This window comes from Diplotaxodon limnothrissa, linkage group LG15, assembly GCF_057381915.1.
Source record: "Diplotaxodon limnothrissa isolate DT_005_m linkage group LG15, D_limnothrissa_male_GT1.1, whole genome shotgun sequence".
In the NCBI taxonomy this organism is placed as follows: Eukaryota; Metazoa; Chordata; class Actinopteri; order Cichliformes; family Cichlidae; genus Diplotaxodon; species Diplotaxodon limnothrissa.
The window spans coordinates 2,449,776-2,472,019 of NC_140610.1; the positions used below are offsets into that span (position 1 = coordinate 2,449,776).

The 22,244-nt window shown below is 41.6% G+C and overlaps 2 protein-coding genes across 2 annotated transcripts; one reads left to right on the forward strand and one right to left on the reverse strand.

Moving 5' to 3' along the window:
• Positions 1–2,984: 2,984 nt before the first annotated feature.
• LOC146616792 (proteasome subunit alpha type-6) lies at positions 2,985–8,598 on the forward strand. Its single transcript, XM_085373664.1, has 7 exons — positions 2,985–3,131; positions 4,004–4,098; positions 5,873–5,954; positions 6,346–6,501; positions 6,595–6,773; positions 6,947–7,041; positions 8,417–8,598. The coding sequence occupies exons 1-7, from the start codon at positions 3,056–3,058 to the stop codon at positions 8,472–8,474; spliced, it is 741 nt and encodes a 246-aa protein (XP_085229790.1). The 5' UTR covers positions 2,985–3,055; the 3' UTR covers positions 8,475–8,598.
• A 1,352-nt stretch (positions 8,599–9,950) lies between these two features.
• LOC146616793 (NF-kappa-B inhibitor alpha-like) lies at positions 9,951–12,292 on the reverse strand. The gene is made up of 6 exons (XM_085373643.1): positions 12,021–12,292; positions 11,350–11,455; positions 11,047–11,254; positions 10,844–10,932; positions 10,471–10,731; positions 9,951–10,374 (listed from the first exon to the last, which is right to left on the reverse strand). Exons 1-6 carry the CDS (start codon positions 12,242–12,244, stop codon positions 10,345–10,347), a joined length of 918 nt encoding a protein of 305 aa, XP_085229769.1. The 5' UTR covers positions 12,245–12,292; the 3' UTR covers positions 9,951–10,344.
• Between the last annotated feature and the right edge of the window lie 9,952 nt (positions 12,293–22,244).

The following is a 22,244-nucleotide window of genomic DNA, read 5'->3' on the forward strand; positions in this document are numbered from 1 at the left end:
AGGTGCTCACATTTACTGATGGTCAATTAATCAAGTCCATTTGAATAGCAGCACCTGGCAGCTATTCATCTTCTTAATATCCATGGACGCAGTAAGGGTGCACATAGTTTTTCTAATTTTATTTTCCCATTACTGATGCATACTTTTGTTGCAGGTTGCATGTAAGCAGTCAACATGCTGTAAGTGCTCCGTGCCAACGGGAAATTGTAAAAATCAGAATCAGAATACTTTATTGATCCCTGGGGGAAATTATTTTGTACATCACAAAAATACATCACTTCCTCATTGTTTCGGGTAATACAGACTATACTGCTACATATGGAACAGATACAAAGCCAGTTACTGTTACCACTATACATTTCTCTTTCTTTGGCCATTAACTGAACTTAATTAATGGCTAAAGAATTTTAATAAAGTTAAAGTTGGGGTGAAATAGATCCTTACAAGCCTTACAGACTCCTATGTTTTAGATATCAACATAATAGAAGCATATAGGATTAGTGAGATGTGGTTCTGCATCACTGCTGACAGTAAGTCAGTTGGTGATGATGTCGCGTGGTGATGTTTTAATGTTTTGTTTTGGGCTTTTTTAGATACCATACATATTTCATAGATCACTTTGTTTTTGGTAATCAACAATTTTCATTGCAATTAGTAATAATGACGTCAGAGTGTTGTGTTATGTATGAGTATAACACAAACAAGTGACAAGCGAGGTCAAAGAAGGGCTCTTAGGAAACTCTCTTATCTTAAATTATAAGAAAACTGAAATCGTGGTTTTTGATGGTAATTTTCCTCGCAGACAACTTTGTGATGCCTTTGGTTCCCTTGCCAGCTCCCTCTCTGCCACTGTTAGCAATTTGGGCATGTTGCTGGATAGCTCTTTTAAATTTGATAAACATGTGTCCGCTGTAGTTAGATCTAGTTTCTGCATCTCATTTCTAAGGCTAGGCATTATATTCCGCATAAGGACCTGGAAAAGCTCATCCACGCCTTTGTGACCTCTAGGCTGGATTACTGCAACTCCCTTTATTTCAGTCTTCATTCTGCGTTTCTTCATAGACTGCAAACTGTTCAAAATGCGGCGGCACGCCTTCTGACCGGAACTGGGAGGTTTGCCTCTATTACCCCTGTTCCAGCTGACCTGCACTGGCTACCCATTAAATACCGCATCCAATTTAAAATACTGCTGCTTACCTTTAAAATGATCAACAACACAACCCTGAGCTACCTTATCGAACTCCTTAGATCATACATTCCCACTCGAGCACTAAGATCATCTACTCAGTTACTCCTGGTGCAGCCAAGATCTCGTCTGAAGTCTAGAGGCGACCGTGCGTTTGCCTTGGCTGCACCAGATTTATAACCTTCCTCTTGCTATCCACGCGTCTGATTCTCTCCAGTCATTTAAATCACGGTTAAAAACCCATTTATTTAACCTTGCCTTATTTAGAATAGAATAGAATAATCCTTTAATTGTCCCACAAGGGGAAATTTGGTTGTAACAGCAGCCAAAAAGACAAATATACAAACAAACAATACACAGGACACGGAACAGAAACATACACAATTTTTTCTTACATATTTACATTAAGGACAATGGTTACTATAAACAGAGAGTACTGTACAGTTATTAAATTAAATAAAAATAATTACAGGTAAGAGGCAAACCAGGTTGTAGTGCGAATCGGTTAATTAACTAACTTATTGCAGTTACAGCATTGACGTAAACATCTATGTTTGTTGGGAGCAGTTCAGATTGTACAGTCTGACAGCTTAATCTGATCCCTCGACTTACTCTATTTTACCTTTTATACATGTGCTTTTAACATGTTTTACTTGATATGCATTTTATGCTATTCCTGTGTATTAGTGACACTGACCTGTTACCATACCTGGTACTTTGTTATGGTCCTATAATATTTAATCATATTTAATATTTATAATATTTATGTCTTATTTTCTGTCTTTTATGTGAAGCACTTTGGTATACCATTGGTTTTAAATGTGCTCTATAAATAAAGTTGTATTGTATTGTATTGGATAAGCAAGTATGCTAGAAGAAGTACTCACACACTGTGTAGGAATAGCTCAAAACATGCGACATGCTACACTGAAATTATTTTCACAAATTTAAATTCAGTGTCTAAACCCATATGGAAAAGATATAAATAAATCTTATAAAGTTTGTATCTGTCTTGTGTGAAACTTGTATGAAAAGCATACAAGAGTGAAAACAGATATAAGATCCCTTGAAAAATTATATAATGAAACTTGTATGTTTTGGATACTTAGTAAAATAATATATGGAAGTAATGAGAAAGTGGCCACTTTCATGAGTAAATCATATACGTTTTTACTATTTCTTTTCCATATGGGAAATTTTGTAACAATAAAAATGTTTAGAGCTACACCAATTGCGCAGCCTCAGTTGTAAATTTGCATTATTCAACATCATGACAGTAAAATATATTTACTAATGCATTTTTGTGTAATGCAAGATCAAATGTAAATAGCATTTTTATGGTGAAGCTGAGGTGTAGCTACTTATAACCACTTCAATTTCTGATGGCAAGTTAAAACTTGTGCTCATAGAGCAGTCTATAAAGACACAATAGGCTTGTAATCTGAAATAATAAAACATTTAAAGAGATGACAATTAAAAGAATGTAGTGGGGAGACAAGACTGATGGATAATACTTGGAGAAATGCTCTCTTCACTGCAAAATAGCTGATAAGTGGACATGATGAGTAAATGTAACAAACTGGAAAACGAGCTTATATTTCTTTGTGAAGGCTTAAAAGATCGTATGTCATAAAAAGTAAGGACAGGTTTGACCACATGTTATTGTGTTATTGTACATTTTTACTTTACCAGAAACCACAAACATCAGTAGGACCCTTGGTTTTATCACCATAGAAACGAAGCAAGCCTTTGTCACCGGATGAAGTTCACGTCCCTTCAGTTCAGTTCCGGGTAGAAATAGTGTGCATCAAGTGAAGTCTGCTTGCAAATTCATTTGGACGAACTTCTCGGCCAACTTATCCTTGTAAAATGTCCCGAGGCTCGAGTGCAGGGTTTGATCGACACATTACCATCTTCTCTCCTGAGGGCAGACTCTATCAAGTCGGTCAGTATGGGGATCTGTTTACATAAAAAGCCGGTTCGCTGGCTTACTTGTTTGCTAGCTAGCTAAATGCTCTGTCATGGTTCGTTTAGCCGAGGTTATAGTTAATTAAAAGCGACCCGCCAAATCGAAAGTAGTATGATATGTGACCACCACAGTCTTACTAATCCTGTGCGAGTTGTTATTATGGGGCTCCTTTTACGACGCTACTATCAAACTAAACACAGGGGATCAAAATAGCTAGCTGGCTGTTAGGCTAGTTAGCATAGTTAGCATTGCAGCCAAGCAAGCTGATTCATTGCTGAATGAATCAACGTGTTATTCAGTTAAATATATTGGCTAAATAAAGTATTTTTTGTGACTGCACTACATTTAGCTTTTTTGCAATTTTTCTTAGTCACAGGAATATTATTTTGTCTGAGAGCTGCTAGTTGGATGGATTGAAAGAGACAAGATAACATTTAATATTGTAAATTAGCGGTTTTTCCTCTAATAAAGCTGAACTGAACATGGCCATGAATTTTGTTGCTGTCTTCTAATCAGCAGTCATTCTACAGATGCCCGAGCACCTGCAGCAACAGTTAAAATCAAGTCAAAGGTTTGCAAATTTACTCAAAGTGAAGGGTTTTAAATGACACTATTTTACTACTACTGCTTTGGATGTAATGTTTGAAGCCAGACTACACAGAATTGGTACATAATTCGCTGTCAGCTGCTCAACCAGATGACATCTGATAATAGTTCTTCACTTGTGGCCCCAATTTTCCAGCTGAACAGAACAGCTCTCTGTGACTGTTAACCACGAATCCTAATGCTCGTAGCCATTGTCAAGCAAACGTGTGCTTAAAGACACCCTCTTTGTTTTTCTTTTGCAGAATATGCTTTCAAGGCCATAAACCAAGGTGGGCTCACGTCAGTAGCAGTCAGGGGAAAGGATTGTGCAGTTGTTGTAACACAGAAAAAAGTACCGGTGAGTTGATGTCAGATTGTTTGTTGTTATTTTCTTACAGCCATAACAGTAGCAGTGTTACGAGAAGGGCTATAGATGTTCTGAAATTTGGAGTAGTAGTTAGAAACAAATGAATAAATAATGCAACCGTCCCTCCATCCATACATGCTGCTTCTACTGCTTTCTGTGCTGAGGTTGTGTGGCTTTTCTCCTGTTACTCCAGCTTCCTCCCACAGTTCAGAGACCAGCATGCGTTAGGTTAGTTGGTGATTCTAATTTGGCCTTGGTTGTGAGAGTAAGTGTGAATGCTTGTTTGTCTTTCTGCGGTGACCCCATGACAGACTAACAACCTGTCAACGGTATACCCAGGCTCCCAAAACCGTCTCATATTCATAATTCTGGGATAATGTGGAAAGTGACTCTCTTTGCACGAAAATATGGTCCAAGTAGTTGAACTGTTCCTAAGGCTCTTCGTCGCCCAATCTTTAAACATTTACCCAGCACAAAGTTGATGTCACACAGCAGGTAAACATCAGCATCTACCATGTGTAAATGCCACAGATGTTTGGCTGGTATATCTGTGCATCCTAAGAACTAACCGTTAAAACCTGCACCAATCAGGAGTCGCCACAGCAGATCATCTGCCTCCATTTCACCCTATGCCCAGCATCCTCTGTCACACCGACTCTCTGCATGTCCTCCTTCTCTGTGGTCTTCCCCTTTTCCTCCTGCCTGGCAGCTCCAGCTTCAGCATCCTTTGTCCAGTATATCCACTCTCGTTCATCAGCACATGTCCAAACATTCTCAGCCTCAGCTCTCTATGTTCGTCTCCAACCTGCTAAACCTGAGCTTATGTACTCATTTCTAATCCTAATTCTAATCTAAGACCAATTAACCATTAGAACTAGCAGTGGAATTTGTACTTTACAATTTGCATTTAGCCCGGGTAACAATTGAGAACACAGATGGCCGTAAAACAAACAAACAAACAAAAACAACTTTTTCAGAATTAGTACTGGACCAAAGCGCCCAGAGCTCCTGATTGGCAGTCCAATTAAGCTCAACAAGTAATTCGGGTTGGCTCGTCACAGAGGTTTAAAATAGCTGATTCAAGTCCAACACCAGAACCACAATAGAAACTTCCAGTTTCCCTTATGTTGAGCTGTGAATGATTGCTCACAGCATGTTAGTGTGATGAAAGCTGCAGTGCTTAATGGCAATAAGTGACCTGGAAATAAGAGTTAATTTAGTTCATGATGTAATCATTTCGAAGCGATTAGAGGCCTTCTGCAAGCTGACCTGTAGTTACCAGCACGTCTGCCCAGCTTTCACGGCTCAGCGCGATATCCTGTTCATCCGATGGAAACAGTTTGTGCACTGGCAAAATGTTTCAGGCACAACTGGTGTAGTTGGGGACAAACAAACAAACGGGTTACAGTCCAGCCTGTGAGAGAGAAACCTAAACTCTGAGGGGAATTTAAGAGGCTGTGTTTTACACGGCACATCCCAGTGTAGATTTAAGGAGATTTTTACAGGTTTTAAATAAAATGAAAAATGTCACATTTTTTTGACAGAATGCTTTTTTCCCCAAGTCGAACTGCTAATTTGCTTCGTTTGTCTCTCCAGCAGCTTGCTCCTTGTTGTGTTTATTTTCTCACGTAATTCTAAAAAGTTCAAACCTGATTGTTACTGATTATATTTACACTAAATGTTTGATAAGTTATGTAATACACTGAGTAATTTGTCAGTTTCACAGTTCTGTTCCTTTACATGTTCATGCTTTCCTCCTGTACAGGACAAGCTTCTGGATGCCTCCACAGTGACCCACCTTTTCAGAATAACAGATAATATTGGATGTGTAATGTCTGGGATGACAGGTAAGAAAAAGGCTCAAAATGTGTAAAATTGTATCAAATCTACTATTGTTACATAAAAATTGAACATTAAAACACCCAAATCCATTTTGTCTTTCAAATATACAGAAACAGCTGTTTAGACAAAGGCTGGTTTTTGATACATAAAAGGGGGGAAAGCATCAGGGTACTTTTCTGAGTTAAACTTGGCGAGCCTTTCTTCTCAGTCCGAGCTCTTACGGCAGCTGACACTTCCTCTTTCCAAGTAATCATTTCTTTTGCAGCAAGAACAACTTTCTTACATAAGTGTGATGTTAGAGACTGGAAGTGTCACATTTATTGGCTTCTTTGGGAAAATAAATTGACCTTTATTTTTTTTTCTGGTCCATCTTACGCATCATTTAATGTGTTACAGCCGATAGCAGGTCCCAAGTCCAGCGAGCTCGATATGAAGCAGCCAACTGGCAGTACAAGTACGGTTATGAGATTCCAGTGGACATGTTGTGTAAGAGGATTGCTGATATCTCACAAGTCTACACGCAGAACGCTGAGATGCGACCACTGGGCTGCTGTGAGTATTGCGCATTCACATTCACATTGCTGATTCTCCACGTAGCACTTCATGTCGTTTGAGCGCCCTTTCTAAATGCATGCTAACACGCAGGTATGATCGTGATCGGCATAGATGAAGAGTACGGCCCTCAGGTGTACAAATGCGACCCAGCAGGCTACTATTGTGGTTTCAAGGCCACGGCCGCCGGCGTGAAGCAGACAGAAGCCACCAGCTTCCTGGAGAAGAAAGTGAAAAAGAAACTGGATTGGACCTTTGAACAAACGATCGAGGTATCATAAAATATTTTCTTTTGCTGGTGTAGCAAAGGTTCATATGGAACAAACACCAATGTGAAAGTAAAGTGTGTGCCTTTGCGGTGGTGGTTTCCAGGCATCCAACATTCTAAGAATGAAAATATCACCAACTTACCTTTTTTCCCCAACCCTCCTTTTTTCCCCTTCAGACGGCAATCTCTTGCCTGTCAACTGTTCTCTCCATTGACTTCAAGCCCTCTGAGCTAGAGGTGGGCGTCATAACAACACAGGATCCCAAGTTCAGGTAAAAGTTCAGCAGCACAACTCTGTTGTATTCCTTTGAGCACTATGAGTCATTAGAGCACACAGTTAGGTTTATTTGAAATAGTATATTTGCACCAACAAGGTGATTCCCAAAGAGGCCTATCTGCAGCAGATGAACAGCATCTTAAAGTTATGTCATTAAAAACTGAGAAGAAATTCAGACCTGCAAGATGTCTCTGGTCCTGTGACAATTTTTGCCCAAATTGTCGTCACTATTTACAGAGCAGGTCAGGAGAGAGTGAGTGTCTGCAGCCACCTGTAAAACACGGTGGAGGCTGTGTCCTGGTTTGGGGCAGTATTGTTGGAGATCTTGTCAAAATTGATGGAATTGTGAACATAGAAGAGCATCATCAGATTGTCCATCATGCAGTACTATCTGGAGAACATCTGATTGACAATGGCTTGTTTCAAAAACACTGCCAGTGCAATTAAAGGATACCTGGACATAAATAGACACAGTGGAGCACCATCAGTCATGCATTGGCCTCGCCAGAGGCGGACCTCAGCATTATTAAAGCAGTGTGGGATCATCCTGACACAGAACAGAACAAAAGGCAGAAACCTCCAAAGAAGAGCTTTGAATGTCCTCCATGAAGCCTGCAGAACTGCTCCTGAAAACAACTTAAAGAAACTGCATGAAAGCTGCCTGAGAGTGTTCAGGCTGTGCTGAAGATCTTCCAAATATTGACTTTTATTTAAATTGTGCAAACCATGTGTTTGCCTTATGCACTTTATTTCCATGAATGTTTGCACATGGTTAAACAAATTGCTGCAGCAATTTCACATTTCCATAGTAAAACACACAGCGACGAGACCTTCGTACAGTATTTGAAATGCTGAAGTACTTAAAAATATTTGAATTTAAGACATCATGTGCTACAGGTGTTTGGCATTGAGTGAAATATGACTTCATAGGGACATATTGTGCTTTTCATCTCATTTACTGTTGCTATGGTGGATGCCTAAATATGGGACGCCACACGAGCAATTGACCCTAATGGGAACATCCCTGTGTGCTCACAGTGCTTTGTTAGAGACCCTTTTTTTCTTAAACTTAGCCCATGTATGGTCATTAAGAGCGCAGAGGCCCCACCCACCTACTGTTCAAACCTTCCACTTACTAGAGTTAGCCAATCAGAAGAAAGTTGTTTAAAGGTAGAGTCAAGATAAACAAAGAGGCTCCACAAGAGCTAACTATATGATAAGTACGGCTTATATTCGACTGTGAATCATGCAAAGCCACCCTGGTAGAGGCCAAGAATAAAGATATGGAGCTGAAAGTGAGCATAAAATGTTCACTTTAAAAACGAGTTAGATTTTGGAGTCTTTATCTTCATCTCATTTTTGTCCTGCAGGATCCTCGCAGAGACTGAAGTGGACACCCACCTAATGTCCCTCGCCGAGCGGGACTGAGCGAGCAGAGCGGCGTCGCCTGTTGGATTTAGTTAGAGGATGATAGGAAATGCAGTTCCCAGATTGGAGGCTCGTGTTATCTTTGTTTGCTGTACATTTACCCCACTGTTTCATTCAACAATAAAAAGAGGTTTTTTGAGTAAAACTATTATAAATGGGCTGTTTGCATTTTTTATCATTTCTTTTTAGGTCCTCTGCTTGTCAACTGAAACCTTTTACCGTCTGTGTTTAGCAGCAGGGGAAACTGTTTGTGGGAACATGCAGAGCTTCTACTTTTGAGCTTCCTGTTGTGGCTCTTGGTGCACAAAAATCACATGACTTACAAAGGTGCTGCGGAGAGGTTATTCTACTACAAACTCGGTGATGCAGACTTGATTTGACCTTGTTTTCTCTACTTTTTTTGGCTTTTTTTTTTTTCTACGCACATGTCAGAAATAGAATACTTTAACTTTCCGGAAATGTCACACAACACAAATAGTTTCTCTTTGCGAGGGGAAACTTTATAATTCAGAAAAAGGGGGGGACTTGTCTTTCTCAGCTCTCTTTGTCATCCACATGAGCAGAAATGATGGCGATGTGACCTCAGTGTGTCATTGTGAGTGGCTTCTAAAAAAATCCCCCTTCCATATTGGAATTCTTTGCAACACACCAGTTTCTTTTAACCAAAGTATAAGTCTTCACGTCTTCTTCTTCTAATCAAAGAGGAATCTTAAGTCAGTTACTCGACCAAATTTCCAGGCTGATATTCTGTCTGAAACTTCCGCTGTCCTTGACAAGTTCTGTAATCACTGGAAACAAAAAATCCCCATCCTACTGTAATAGTTAATGTTTACAAGCCAGAGAGGATACAGCAAACACAATTGTGTAACCGAGTCATTCTGGGGCATTCGAGCGTTGCTTCAAGGATAACTTTACTGGGAAATTCATTTCGGTTGCTTCAGATAATTCCTTTCTGAAAAATTCCTAAGTACCTGCATGTGTCGGCTGACAGGGACAGCCTGGACTTCCTTGTAAAGCAAAGAAAGTCTCCTGGTCCTAATGACACGGCGAAAAAGAAAAAGAAAGGGTCACTGAGCTCTCTGGAACGCTCGCCCATATTTGTAAAACATTTCCTCCTTGGTATTTCTACCCAGTAGCGCCAGTTCCTAGCTGCCACTCACAGCCATTCCAGGGGAGGGTGGAATATTCAAGCACATCATGTTCCTCTTATGCCGCCCAGGGACTTTCAGCGCGGTGACTCAGAGACCCTGTGACCTCGCCCAACAAAAGGAAATCCCAGACTGTTCCAAGCGGCTGAGTGTGATCTTTTTGGGGTTTTTTATGTGTGTGTCTCTCTCTTTCACAAGTCTGGTTGGTGACTGTGCTTCATCACTATAAGTGAGAAATGATGCTCGTATTACAGCGTGGAAAGGCCAAGACAAAGTCATCATCGTCATGAGGAAGGAAACGCACAGCAGCCGCTCAAAGCAGTTCATGTTCATAAACTCCTTTTATTTTTCTTTATATAGTGTTTAAAATTCACACACATGTACAAAAATAGTCTCTGTATTTACAAAATATTACACTCGTCTGTTCTGGTATATACACATTATTTTGTACAGTTATTACAGTAACATCAGGACCATACAGAAGTCATGGTCTTGCTTTGGTGTGGGGTCTTTTGGTACGGATCGTTCAGCGATCCCGACCAGACTGGGCGCCACCTTCATACTCATTCGTGATCCCAGGACCAGCACCTCTGGACTTGGACGGTAGAGGGTACGGAGGGTGGAGAGGGAGGGACGTGGGTTGAGCTGTCCCCCCGTTTGGGAGCCGTGGTTTCGACTAACCCAGTAGCAGCTTTACATCACCAGTGGACAGGCTGTTCTTGTTACTTTCCAAACTTTATGTCATCATAGAGCTGTAGAGAAGAAAAAAAATGTTATAGATTCACGCCTTAAAGTGTTTTGACTCCATCGGATCTCAGTGTGATATTCAAAGCTGAGCAGATACTGACCTCGTCTTCTGACAGGTCCAGATCCTCCATGTCGCTGTCGTCCGATTCGCTTTCAGGCAGCTCCCTGAGCTCCTGTGCCGTTCTCTCATACAGCTGGCAGCGGATCTCCTCGTTCTGCCGCCCATAGGTGAGGTGGTACGGGGCGAAGCCACCGTAGTTCAGGCAGTTGACGTCTGCACCGAGGTCGAGGAGGCGACAGACTAGTGTGGGGTTCTGGAGGTCAACGGCCAGGTGGAGCGCCGTCCGTCCACTGCACTGTTCCTGCAGGAAGCAACAGAAACACGAGGTCAAGTTTCTGCACGTGTGTGAATAAGAATAATAATCATAATAATCATAAAATAATCCAAATGGCTTCCGTGTTAGAGACACCTACCTGTGCATTGATGTCTGCACCAAGCCGAACGAGGCTTTCCACCAGAGAAATGTAGCCATTGATGGATGCCAAGTGGAGACAGTTATGTCCTATGGAGAGGGAAGGAAGTAGAGCAAACTCAGTTACACACACTTCAACAGCTGTGTAAGTGAAACATAAGAGTGTGTTTGTTTCTTAGGGCGCTATTTGAACTCGATGCTTACCACTGTAGTTGGGGAAAGACACAATGGAGGTGAGGTGACGTTGGCAGTTCTGGGTGATGACGCCAAAACAGGCCAGGGAGCCCTTTTTACAGGCGATGTGGAGGGCTGTGTTTCCGCTGTCGTCGGCCAGCAGCGGGTCAGCGCCGGCCTTCAGGAGTCTGTCCACCAAGTGGGCCTGCTCTGTGATCACTGCCAGGTGGAGGGCAGTCTGTGTGGGACACAACAGAAACATATGTTAACCTGACTGCAAAGTGTGCAGGTTTCGGAAGGGATTCGTGGATCTGGCACAGTGCCGCTTATTACCTGTCTCTGGTGGTTCTGCACATTGAGGAACGGGTGATTATGAGACAGTTTAATCATCTGGACGGCATGTTCGGTGGCTTCGTGAATGACGGCCAAATGGAGCAGTCTGTGTGGGGAGGACAGAAAAAGAGATTGGAGTTAAAATAGAGCCCTTCAAAGAAAAATTACGCACAGAGGAAGTGGTTCCAGTCAAATATGAGAGAACAAAGCCTGAGCAGTGGAGCGTTTCGCAAGAATGGAGTTTTGTCGGGTTATTTCCACCAGTTGTGGCTTGACACATCTGATGCTTTATCAGTTACTGGCAGCAGGCCAGGGACTTTCCTGAACGCGCAGAGCGGACTTTAGCACCGCCCAGACTGCACGCTCAGCCAACACACGCACACACACACACGACTATGCACTGCGCTGCCAACACATGCGCACAAAGTATTTTTAAGACCTTTAAAAGATGTTGTTTCCATGCAACTTTTCCGATATTTCTGTGCAGCTTTTCAGATCTTTCATGTGCACCGATCCTGCGCTCTGGTGCAAAAGCCGATTTCAATTTACGCACAAAGCGGAATTTTGCAAATGCGCAATTAAAGTTCGACTAATCGACGCACACACACATATACATGTTCATACTAAATAAATACATTGATTTTTTTTAAAAACAATAATAATCCACTTACGTGTCACCGTCTTCGGTCACCACAGTTCTCCAAGGCTCGTATTCCTGCGAGTGATCCTCGCTCGGCAATCTTAGCTCCTCGAAGTCGTTCGCCAGTTCGTCTTCCTTAAGCGAATCCACGCCGCTGTCAAAACGGTCCTCTTGGCAAGGCAGCATTTTCCCGTGTTTGGGCTCCATGTTGTCCAAGTTATAATCCATTTGGTTGTGGTTAGAAACTCTGTACATGCTGGCTTTCCTTTCTCCTATAAGCAAAAGCTCCGTCTGTTTCAGAGGGCGAGAGCAAAGTTGTGCTACTGAGGGAGGGCGCGCTGGGTTTTGTGTGCGCGTCTGCCGGGGCGGCGCCTAAGTGGGGATTTCCAATTGACTTATCTTAGCAAGGGAAATCACATCGGGCCTGTGCTTTTGTGAGAAAAATCCCCCCCAAAAGACTCAGACTGAAAACTTGTAGTTTCCTATTAGACACCTTTTTTCACCTGTGATGTAGGTTAGGGGACATAGATTTAATTTCAGTGAATGAGACATGATTGGCATGAATGATAGGGAGACAGCCCCTGACTGGCTCTTGAAGAATTCCCTACTGCACTGGGGAAATTATCTGTTTCAAGTGGCTAACCAAAGTAGCACTGCATACTTTCCTTCCTATGCTTTCAACCAAATCTAAATACTTTTTTAAATAGACAGACATCCAAATTTCCTGTGTTTCAAAAATTACGCATATCACGGGCTCTTCGCAGTTAACCTCAGCGTGAAGCCTATAAATATTCTGTGGTTGTAATTCTCAGTAACAGACAAACCTAATATTGGTGCAAAGTACAAAGAGCCAAATCAATATCACGTGCAGCCTGCTATACGTTCAAATGTACAGCTCAAATATTTATTATTATTACTATTATATTATTAAAGATTTAGGACTTTGGCACGAAATACAAAGACTGTATTAAAAGCTGGACCTTTTTATATATGGTCTTCCATACATTGAATCCATACCTAGACACCTGTCATTTAGTCCCGAGTTTCACTGTCCAAAACTAAAACATAAAAATATTAAAGGTTGGATTCGTTTCAGTTACAGTTGTCACGAAGGCAGAAAATAACTGCAGAACTCAAAACTATATTTTATTTACTTGTTTATGTGTCCTGTAAACACGTAAAGTTGAGCACTTTAACATTAGAGTCTATGGAGACTTGGAGCTCGCCTGATGGATATAATCAAACAAAATGATAAGCACCTTAATGTTTCTCTTCCATAATCAAAATAGCACAGTTATGATCACACATCACATTTAGAGACGTGAAAAATCTTCTCATGTTGTTTAACTGGGACAGATTTCGGTTTACGCTACAAAGTGAAGTTATGCAGACAGAGATTCTGGGGGGAAGATTCTAAAGTTTCCTCATGGAGACTCCCTTATGAAAGCAACACTGCATGTTCCACAATAGGATGTTCTGGACTTGCCCATTCAGCATTGCACATGCCTGACACCATGAGCTCCTGGAAAACACTGTGTTAACTCATGCAGAAAACTCTGCTGAGATTTTTGGGAGGAATTTTAGGAAGTTTTCTTGGTTTGATCTTGCTTGGGATCTTTTTTTTTTTAAAGGAAATTCCTTTCTGTTACACAACAAGGTAGAAAGGTGCGTGACAGAGCTACCTGTATGTGCTCTCCTGACATTTCACATGAAAAAAATCCCAGGATCACTTCTGTTTGCATTGTAAAAGGTAGGCTTGGTGAAAACATAGCAACAGTATCCAAGCGCAGCGAAGCTTTCACGCCTCTGTGGGGCGATTCTCAGTAGAGATTGCAAAGAAAGCACACACACCCGGAGGAGGGTCTGTGATGTCACTATCTAGAAGCCTGCTGTATCCCTGTGTGTGTGAGAGTGCGTCACATCAGAAAAACGTCACCGCTGCAAGCATGCACGGCTTTTTCTGTGTCCTTTAGAAATTCCAGACATACTTTAACCGCTGCCAAGTATCAGAATGAGGAATCTGTGGACAAACTGTTCTTGCAGACCTCTATGTTTTCTTCCTGTTGCCGTGATTGTGTGCTTTTGTGTATATATGGTCACACATTCACCGTGTGTGAGAAATGCCGGGACTTCCACTTTACGTTTATGAAAGCTGCCTTTTTTTTTTTTTTTTTTGGTGAAGCTATGCAAGCGCTCTCGTCTCCACGGGCCCTGTGTTTACCGCTGGTTTCCATGGACACCAACCACTGACGCTGTACATTGCCCTCTGTCTGCGTGTGGGCAAATTACCACTTATCTGAGTCAGTAAAATGCCTCAAGGGGCTTCACACCTCGAAAGTCATGAAACTTTCCCACTTTCGTAACTGACCAACTCCAACCTCACCGGTGCCGGTTTATTAAGTCCAAGCTGAAACCGATGTGGTCTTACATAACAGCTCTGCAATAAATACTGCAGCCATGGAGGTGATAATGTTTTTTTTTGCTTCCATCAAAAACTGCTAAATGCAACAAAAAACATCCAGGGTAACTATGGAATGGCCACAAAGGGAACAAAAAAAGCACACAGTGTGTTTTGAATTTTCTGAACTTGTTTTACAGTACCAAAAGTCTGGTATACAGATGACGTGCATGGCTACTTTTTTTTCCAGTAAAAAGATGACAATGAGGAAGTTTTGGTGTGCAGTGCATGTTTTATGTAAAAATCCTGGAGTTGCAGGACTATATTTAGAAGCCGAAACAAGGCAAATTCTGGAAAGTATCTATTTTTGTGGCTTTAGCTTTCAATTTGCACGCATTTCCTTTCCCACTGATTAATGAAAAGCATCGAGTTCTCTGTACACAAAGTGTGAGTCTGAAGCCAGTCGATGGCCAACTCGTCTGGAGCAGGGTTACAGTTGGCCTGCATTCAAAGACACACCTCTCTGCACCTTTCAGACACGAGAGCTATTATGCATAATCTGTACGCAAACCTGTTCAAGATCAGCCCTGATTCCTTCATTAGCATAAAGACACACCCTTATATTTGTTAGAATGGTTTCAGGGCATTTCAGCCTGTTGCCAGGGTGTGTTTGCAGCCTCAGTTTTCCTTTCTATTTTTTTTTGTCTCGCTGTTGTTTTGCCCGTATTTCTGGTTGCAAAGCATTATTCACATCACCTGCACTGTGTGACTACTTTCATTTAAAAAATTTACTAACTTGAAGACATTCTTTGTAGGCAAATGGAGTCTGGAGGTCGGTGGATTAGCCTCTGACTCCCGACAGTGTTAGTTACCATTTCAGTCTGTTCTTGTTTTTAATTTTTTTGGGCAATTCAATTTCTTTTAAGTTGGAAATACCAATTTACCAGTCCTACCACTTATCAGTTTCTCATTCCATAATTAGCCTGCATACAGTATATTCTTTCACTTGGACCAGATATTATAGACGAGATAAAACATGATGCTCCAGCCACCAGATGGCGATAGCTGTGGCTGCAAAACCCTTCTGATCCTATAGAAATCGATGGGGAAACAGCTCTCCGTCCTGACGTCTGTAAACACTTAAATGATGCATTAAAGGTCTCAGTTCCTCATTTTGGGTCATACTGAACAAAAAATTAAGTGTGTTTTGTAAATCTACCATGCATCAAAAAATGGAGGATAATTCGGGGGGTGCCCATTAGCCAGTGAGCGTGCAGCTTCACAGTAAGACCCACCACTCTTTACAACACGCAGTTTTTCATTTCAAGGCTGCAGAAACTAAGGAATGATGTCACCTTCCATCTTTTATTATATATTATTTTTATTTTTATTATTCGCATTTAGCTGATGCCACGTTAGTCTAAGGCAGTGGCTCTGTTGGAGAGAGTGGTGACTTTTTATGACTAAAATGTCATAAAAAGCATATTGATCATTTTCCCATCCATTTAGCGGGTTAGTTTATCCCCAGTATATCTTTGTTGCTTTCTTCTGACCACTGCTCATGCTCGGGCTTCATCTGGGTCCGAAGCTTCTCCAGGACTCAGGTCAGACTGACCACTTTGTCTTTTCAAATATTTATCTATTGCTATTATGCGCTGCGTCTCACAGCATGACTATTATGTAATTTCGTCTTCTTCTGTTTTACTGGAAGTTGGCGACCCGTTTAATTAGAGCAGGTAGTTGTACTGCTCTCTAATGGAAGAGAATGTAATTGTTCAGCCCGTTACTCACGCTGGTGGCTTAGAGTACTAATCAGGTGGAACCAGATAATCTTCCACGGCACACCTGATCGTTTCTCACGGTACACCTGTGTGCCGCGGCACAGTGGTTGGGAAACACTGCTCTAAGGAGCTCATAGAGGAGGTGTCACATTAGTTTTTGAAGCCAGAAGTTATCGTTTATTTGGATAGCACAGTAGAGTGCCCTGGTTGGGGTTTGAACCAGGAACTTTCTTGCTGTGAGCTAGCATTGCTGACCACTGTGCAGTGGTACAAAAATAAGATAAATGCTCTCTTTAGCCTAAATACAAGGATGTGCCAGTGGCAAGCCCCAAAATGAAAGTAAACAAGAAACAAAAAATCCATATATGCATCTAGCCTCATTTATTTATTATTTTAATTTTCCATGTTTCCAGCTGATTTCTCAGCCATTTCTGACTGAGTGTCAGTTCAGGGAGTCAGCGTTCAACATCACAACTAAGAGTGTAACTGTTCAAAGGTGGATGTTTCCAGATTATTTATAGTTTGTAACCTGAAGGCTACATGTTTCCTCCTGCCTGCTACCTTAAGGCTTCTAATCTTACTTGTGGCAGGAAATGAGATGTTTTTTTTCTCTCCCCAAATGTGTCAGAGTGCAAGTCTCTGAAGTGCAAGATAAAGGTAAACTGAATATAAGATAAGCAGAAAGGTTTTTTGTTTTTTTTACGTCGCTTGCATTAGTTGGTTGTATTCAGTTTAGCGTCTAAAAATAGCCTCAGCTTCCCAGATGTGGACCTGTCATTCATGACGACTTCCCTCCTGTTTCAGGAGGGAGCTATTACTTCATTTTTACAGTAATCACTCAGTGGACAACCTAAACAAGATCCTTTTTTGTGTGGGCATACTGACACAGCAGTTCTACACCCAAAGTTGACACAAACTACACCCACCTTATGTTTTCATAATGTGTGGCTTGATGTAAAAAAGGAGTATTTTACTATGACAAGTTCACACATTGCTGTTTTCCATGGGTGATATTTGATAATGGGTAGGTAGGGTTCAATGATATGAGTCAGGATGTTTCTCTGTCAAAGGGACTTCACCGCACTGATGCAACATAATTAGTTGTTAGTGCATAACCGTGTAGATAACGTATCAGATATTATATATAATGCGCTTTAATAAAATCATTAGGATTAGATTAGTTAATGTGAGTGACGTTTGTACTTTTCCAGTGATCTCACTGCGTCTGCATGGCCGAGGAAATGCACTGACCCTGTGTGTTTCCCATAACAAATTGAGAAATGGTTCAAACAGGTTTCCATACCTGTTTCAGTGGTGTGTGCGGTCATAAGATTTTGCGTTTCCTTCTCTTTCTTCTGCTATAACTTCTGAAAAAGTTGACAGAAGACATCTGAGACTCAGTGTATTGACTGAAACTTTCAAAGTGAGGTGAAAATCTATGAGATCCTCCCCTTTCTTGACTTAGTTTCGTGCTGAATGCGCAAATGCATATTTACTTCGGGGAAGTGTAGGCGTTATTCGGAGAAGGGGTAATACCTTTGTTACCCTTCCCAGGCATTCCCACGGTGTTATATGTACATGCATATTGTAGCTCTAGGCTATACAGTGGGGCAAAAAAGTATTTAGTCAGCCACCGATTGTGCAAGTTCCCCCACCTAAAATGATGACAGAGGTCAGTAATTTGCACCAGAGGTACACTTCAACTGTGAGAGACAGAATGTGAAAAAAAAATCCATGAATCCACATGGTAGGATTTGTAAAGAATTTATTCGTAAATCAGGGTGGCAAATAAGTATTTGGTCAATAACAAAAATACAACTCAATACTTTGTAACATAACCTTTGTTGGCAATAACAGAGGTCAAACGTTTACTATAGGTCTTTACCAGGTTTGCACACACAGTAGCTGGTATTTTGGCCCATTCCTCCATGCAGATCTTCTCGAGAGCAGTGATGTTTTGGGGCTGTCGCCGAGCAACACGGACTTTCAACTCCCGCCACAGATTTTCTATGGGGTTGAGGTCTGGAGACTGGCTAGGCCACTCCAGGACTTTCAAATGCTTCTTACGGAGCCACTCCTTTGTTGCCCGGGCGGTGTGTTTTGGATCATTGTCATGTTGGAAGACCCAGCCTCGTTTCATCTTCAAAGTTCTCACTGATGGAAGGAGGTTTTGGCTCAAAATCTCACGATACATGGCCCCATTCATTCTGTCCTTAACACGGATCAGTCGTCCTGTCCCCTTGGCAGAAAAACAGCCCCATAGCATGATGTTTCCACCCCCATGCTTCACAGTAGGTATGGTGTTCTTGGGATGCAACTCAGTATTCTTCTTCCTCCAAACACGACGAGTTGAGTTTATACCAAAAAGTTCTACTTTGGTTTCATCTGACCACATGACATTCTCCCAATCCTCTGCTGTATCATCCATGTGCTCTCTGGCAAACTTCAGACGGGCCTGGACATGCACTGGCTTCAGCAGCGGAACACGTCTGGCACTGCGGGATTTGATTCCCTGCCGTTGTAGTGTGTTACTGATGGTGACCTTTGTTACTTTGGTCCCAGCTCTCTGCAGGTCATTCACCAGGTCCCCCCGTGTGGTTCTGGGATCTTTGCTCACCGTTCTCATGATCATTTTGACCCCACGGGATGAGATCTTGCGTGGAGCCCCAGATCGAGGGAGATTATCAGTGGTCTTGTATGTCTTCCATTTTCTGATGATTGCTCCCACAGTTGATTTTTTCACACCAAGCTGCTTGCCTATTGTAGATTCACTCTTCCCAGTCTGGTGCAGGTCTACAATACTTTTCCTGGTGTCCTTCGAAAGCTCTTTGGTCTTGGCCATGGCGGAGTTTGGAGTCTGACTGTTTGAGGCTGTGGACAGGTGTCTTTTATACAGATGATGAGTTCAAACAGGTGCCATTCATACAGGTAACGAGTGGGGGACAGAAAAGCTTCTTACAGAAGACGTTACAGGTCTGTGAGAGCCAGAGATTTTCCTTGTTTGAGGTGACCAAATACTTATTTTCCACCCTGATTTACGAATAAATTTTTTACAAATCCTACCATGTGGATTCATGGATTTTTTTTTCACATTCTGTCTCTCACAGTTGAAGTGTACCTCTGGTGCAAATTACTGACCTCTGTCATCATTTTAAATGGGGGAACTTGCACAATTGGTGGCTGACTAAATACTTTTTTGCCCCACTGTATATATATATATACAGAGCAGGAATAAGGATCCATTAGATATCCTTTCCTCCTGCCCCACTGCCCTACTGCCACAGGCATCTCTCACAGTCAAACTACCAGGTTAAAAACACTTAGCGCAGCACGCAAACACATGAGAGGCTCTAACATCAGCTCTATGACAATATGACAGTTGGGGACAATTTTCTGTCCATTTCAGGACTTTTTTTGTTTTGTTTGTTTTTTTGGTCTTTTAGATGTTTGAGTTTCAGAGATTTATTGAAATTGTTCGGCATGTTGGGAGAATCTCATGCTTGTATGTATGTAGGCTACAGCCAGTAGCTCATTAGCTTATTGTAGTCTAAGAAACAGGAGCAGGGGAAACAGCTAGCCTGGCCAAATTGTACACAAAGTGTACAAACAGCAACTAGTACTTTTGCTGTTGTCATAGTCACAAGGTTGCCAGGCAAATTAGTGGGGTTTCCAGGAAGTCTTTGTCGTCAGCTGAGGAAAAGTTCCAGCATGTGACTCCCAGTAAATAAAAAAGGGGAAAAAAGAAAATAAAAAGAACTTCTCTGCATTAATCAAGCCACACCAGAAATTAATTTAAAGGTGCTTGTAGATCTGTTTTAACCATTCAGCTAAGCTAGCTGTTTCGTCATATTTACAATCGAAGCTATGCTAAGCTAAGTTTATTACTGCTGGAAAGGAATCAGAGGTCACAGATGAAGTGGGACAATGGTCTTCTATTCAATGAGTCATCATTTTAATCCCTCCTGGCTATTAAAAACAGTGTAAGTTTAGCATAAGTCGCTTCCACGTTAGCGTAAGCGATGTCTGTCTGTGCTCTTAATGCATAATTAAAATCACTTCCTGCAGTCTGGTTTGTTACAAATGTTGGAACTGTATTGGCGATGTGGGATACATACTAAAAGTTTCTATAAATATGCTTATCTTGCGCTAAAGGTAACTGGCATGTATGTAACGTTAAAAATTAATGTGCCTATTCTTCAAAGTTTCACTCGAAATGGGAGCTGCTACCAGTCGTTTGAACAAAGGTTTAGGTTCCCCTTCACCACCTCGACATGTTGCAAAACAGCTTCTTACCTGGGAAACATTAGTCCTTCTTCTTCATTCTTGGCAATTCATTCACTGGAATGACTTAAATTGAAATGAAAACATGAATTGAAATTCAAGGTTTTACATACTGGGACATTTAAAAAAACCAAACAAATAAAAGGTCCACATTTTACAGCAATAACTTAAAGCAATTTGCTTTCTCATTATGACTTTATCAGTCTCTCACATCATTATAGAGGAATTGTTATCTGGGCGTATTTTTGATTCTTTTCTTTTTCAGCCATTCTGTTGTAGATTTGTTGCTATGCTTGGGTTTGTTGTCCTGTTGCATGATTCAGTTTGAGCCAAGCTTTAGCTGTCAGACAGATGCCTTCACAGAGGCGGTCATGGTTGACTTAATGACTGCAAGGTTGGGTCTGCAAAACAAGCCCGAATCCTTCCCCTCCACCACTGTGCTTGACAGTTGTTATGAGCTTCTTGTGCTGATGTGCTGTGTTTGCTTTTGACCGAGTGTGTTGCTGCATTTGGTCCAAACATTTCCGCTTTGGTCTTGTCTGTTCCAGGAGTCTTTTGCTTTGTCCAGATGCAACTTTGCATATCTACGCTGCCATGTTCCTTTTTTTGAGGCCCGAGGCGCGCTCCCAGCAACCCTTCCTAACAACCTGTATTTGTTCAGTCTTTATCTTATTGTACTGTCACGAACTTTGACATTTAACATGCTAACTGAAGCTCATAGAGTCTGAGACGTACTTCTTGTTGTTGTTTTTTTTACCTTGGGTTGGATTTGCTGCGACATCCACTCCTTTGAAAATGGGCAACTCTCTTGAATATTTTCCACTCATGATAATCCCACATAGTTTGTAAATGGCCTTATAACTCTACCTACATTGATGGGCAGCAATAACTGCACGTTTGTCCTCTGTACTATGTTAGCACACACCTGAATGCTCCACACCAGCAAAGTACCAGAACCTCTGCTTTATAAAGGTGCTCCCGTTTACTGATGATCACTTTATCATGTGCATTTGATTAGCAGAGCCTGGCTCTAACTTACCCTCTTAATTGTCACAGAAGATGTAAGGGTGTACTTTTCACACACTACTCCTACATTCAATAGCGCAATAGGTCACTTAAATAATTTTAGAACCTGCTAAGGCCAGAATAGAATAGAATAGAATAGAATAGAAGAGAATAGAATAGAATAGAATAGGCATCATTTTATCTGTACAATGAAATTATGGGTGCTCCACACCAGCTGTGCCAGAATAAAATATAAATAATGGACGGCAGGAGCAAAAAGCAAACAAGAGAAATATATACGAACGTGATGGATAACCATGCATATTTGTGTGAGTGTATAGTGTTTGTTAACAGTCCGAATGGCCCAGAGGAAGAAGCTGTTTGAGAGTCTGGAGGGGTGGAACCTGATTGACCTGAGGCGCTGACCAGAGGGCAGCAGGTCAAACAGGTGGTGGGCGGGGTGCAAGGGTCACCTGTGATGGCCTGGCTTTCCTGAGACAGGAGGAGCTGGCGATTGTCTCCAGGCATGGCAGAGGACACGGAGGAAGTGCAGCCGCTGCTGGGCCTTGGATGAATTATTTTGTGTACTAATACATAAAAACCTAGTGTACTTTCACACAACATGTAGAATCCTAGTCTACTGGTTATGCCAACATGCAGTTCAGCTTAAGACAGCTGTGGGGCTGTTGGAGCTCTGCCTTTACACGTGTAGTGAGTGAAACAGGCTAACGGCAGTTAACATTGTAATAAAAATTTCAAAGTGTTAAGCAGAGGAGGAATGCTAATGGAG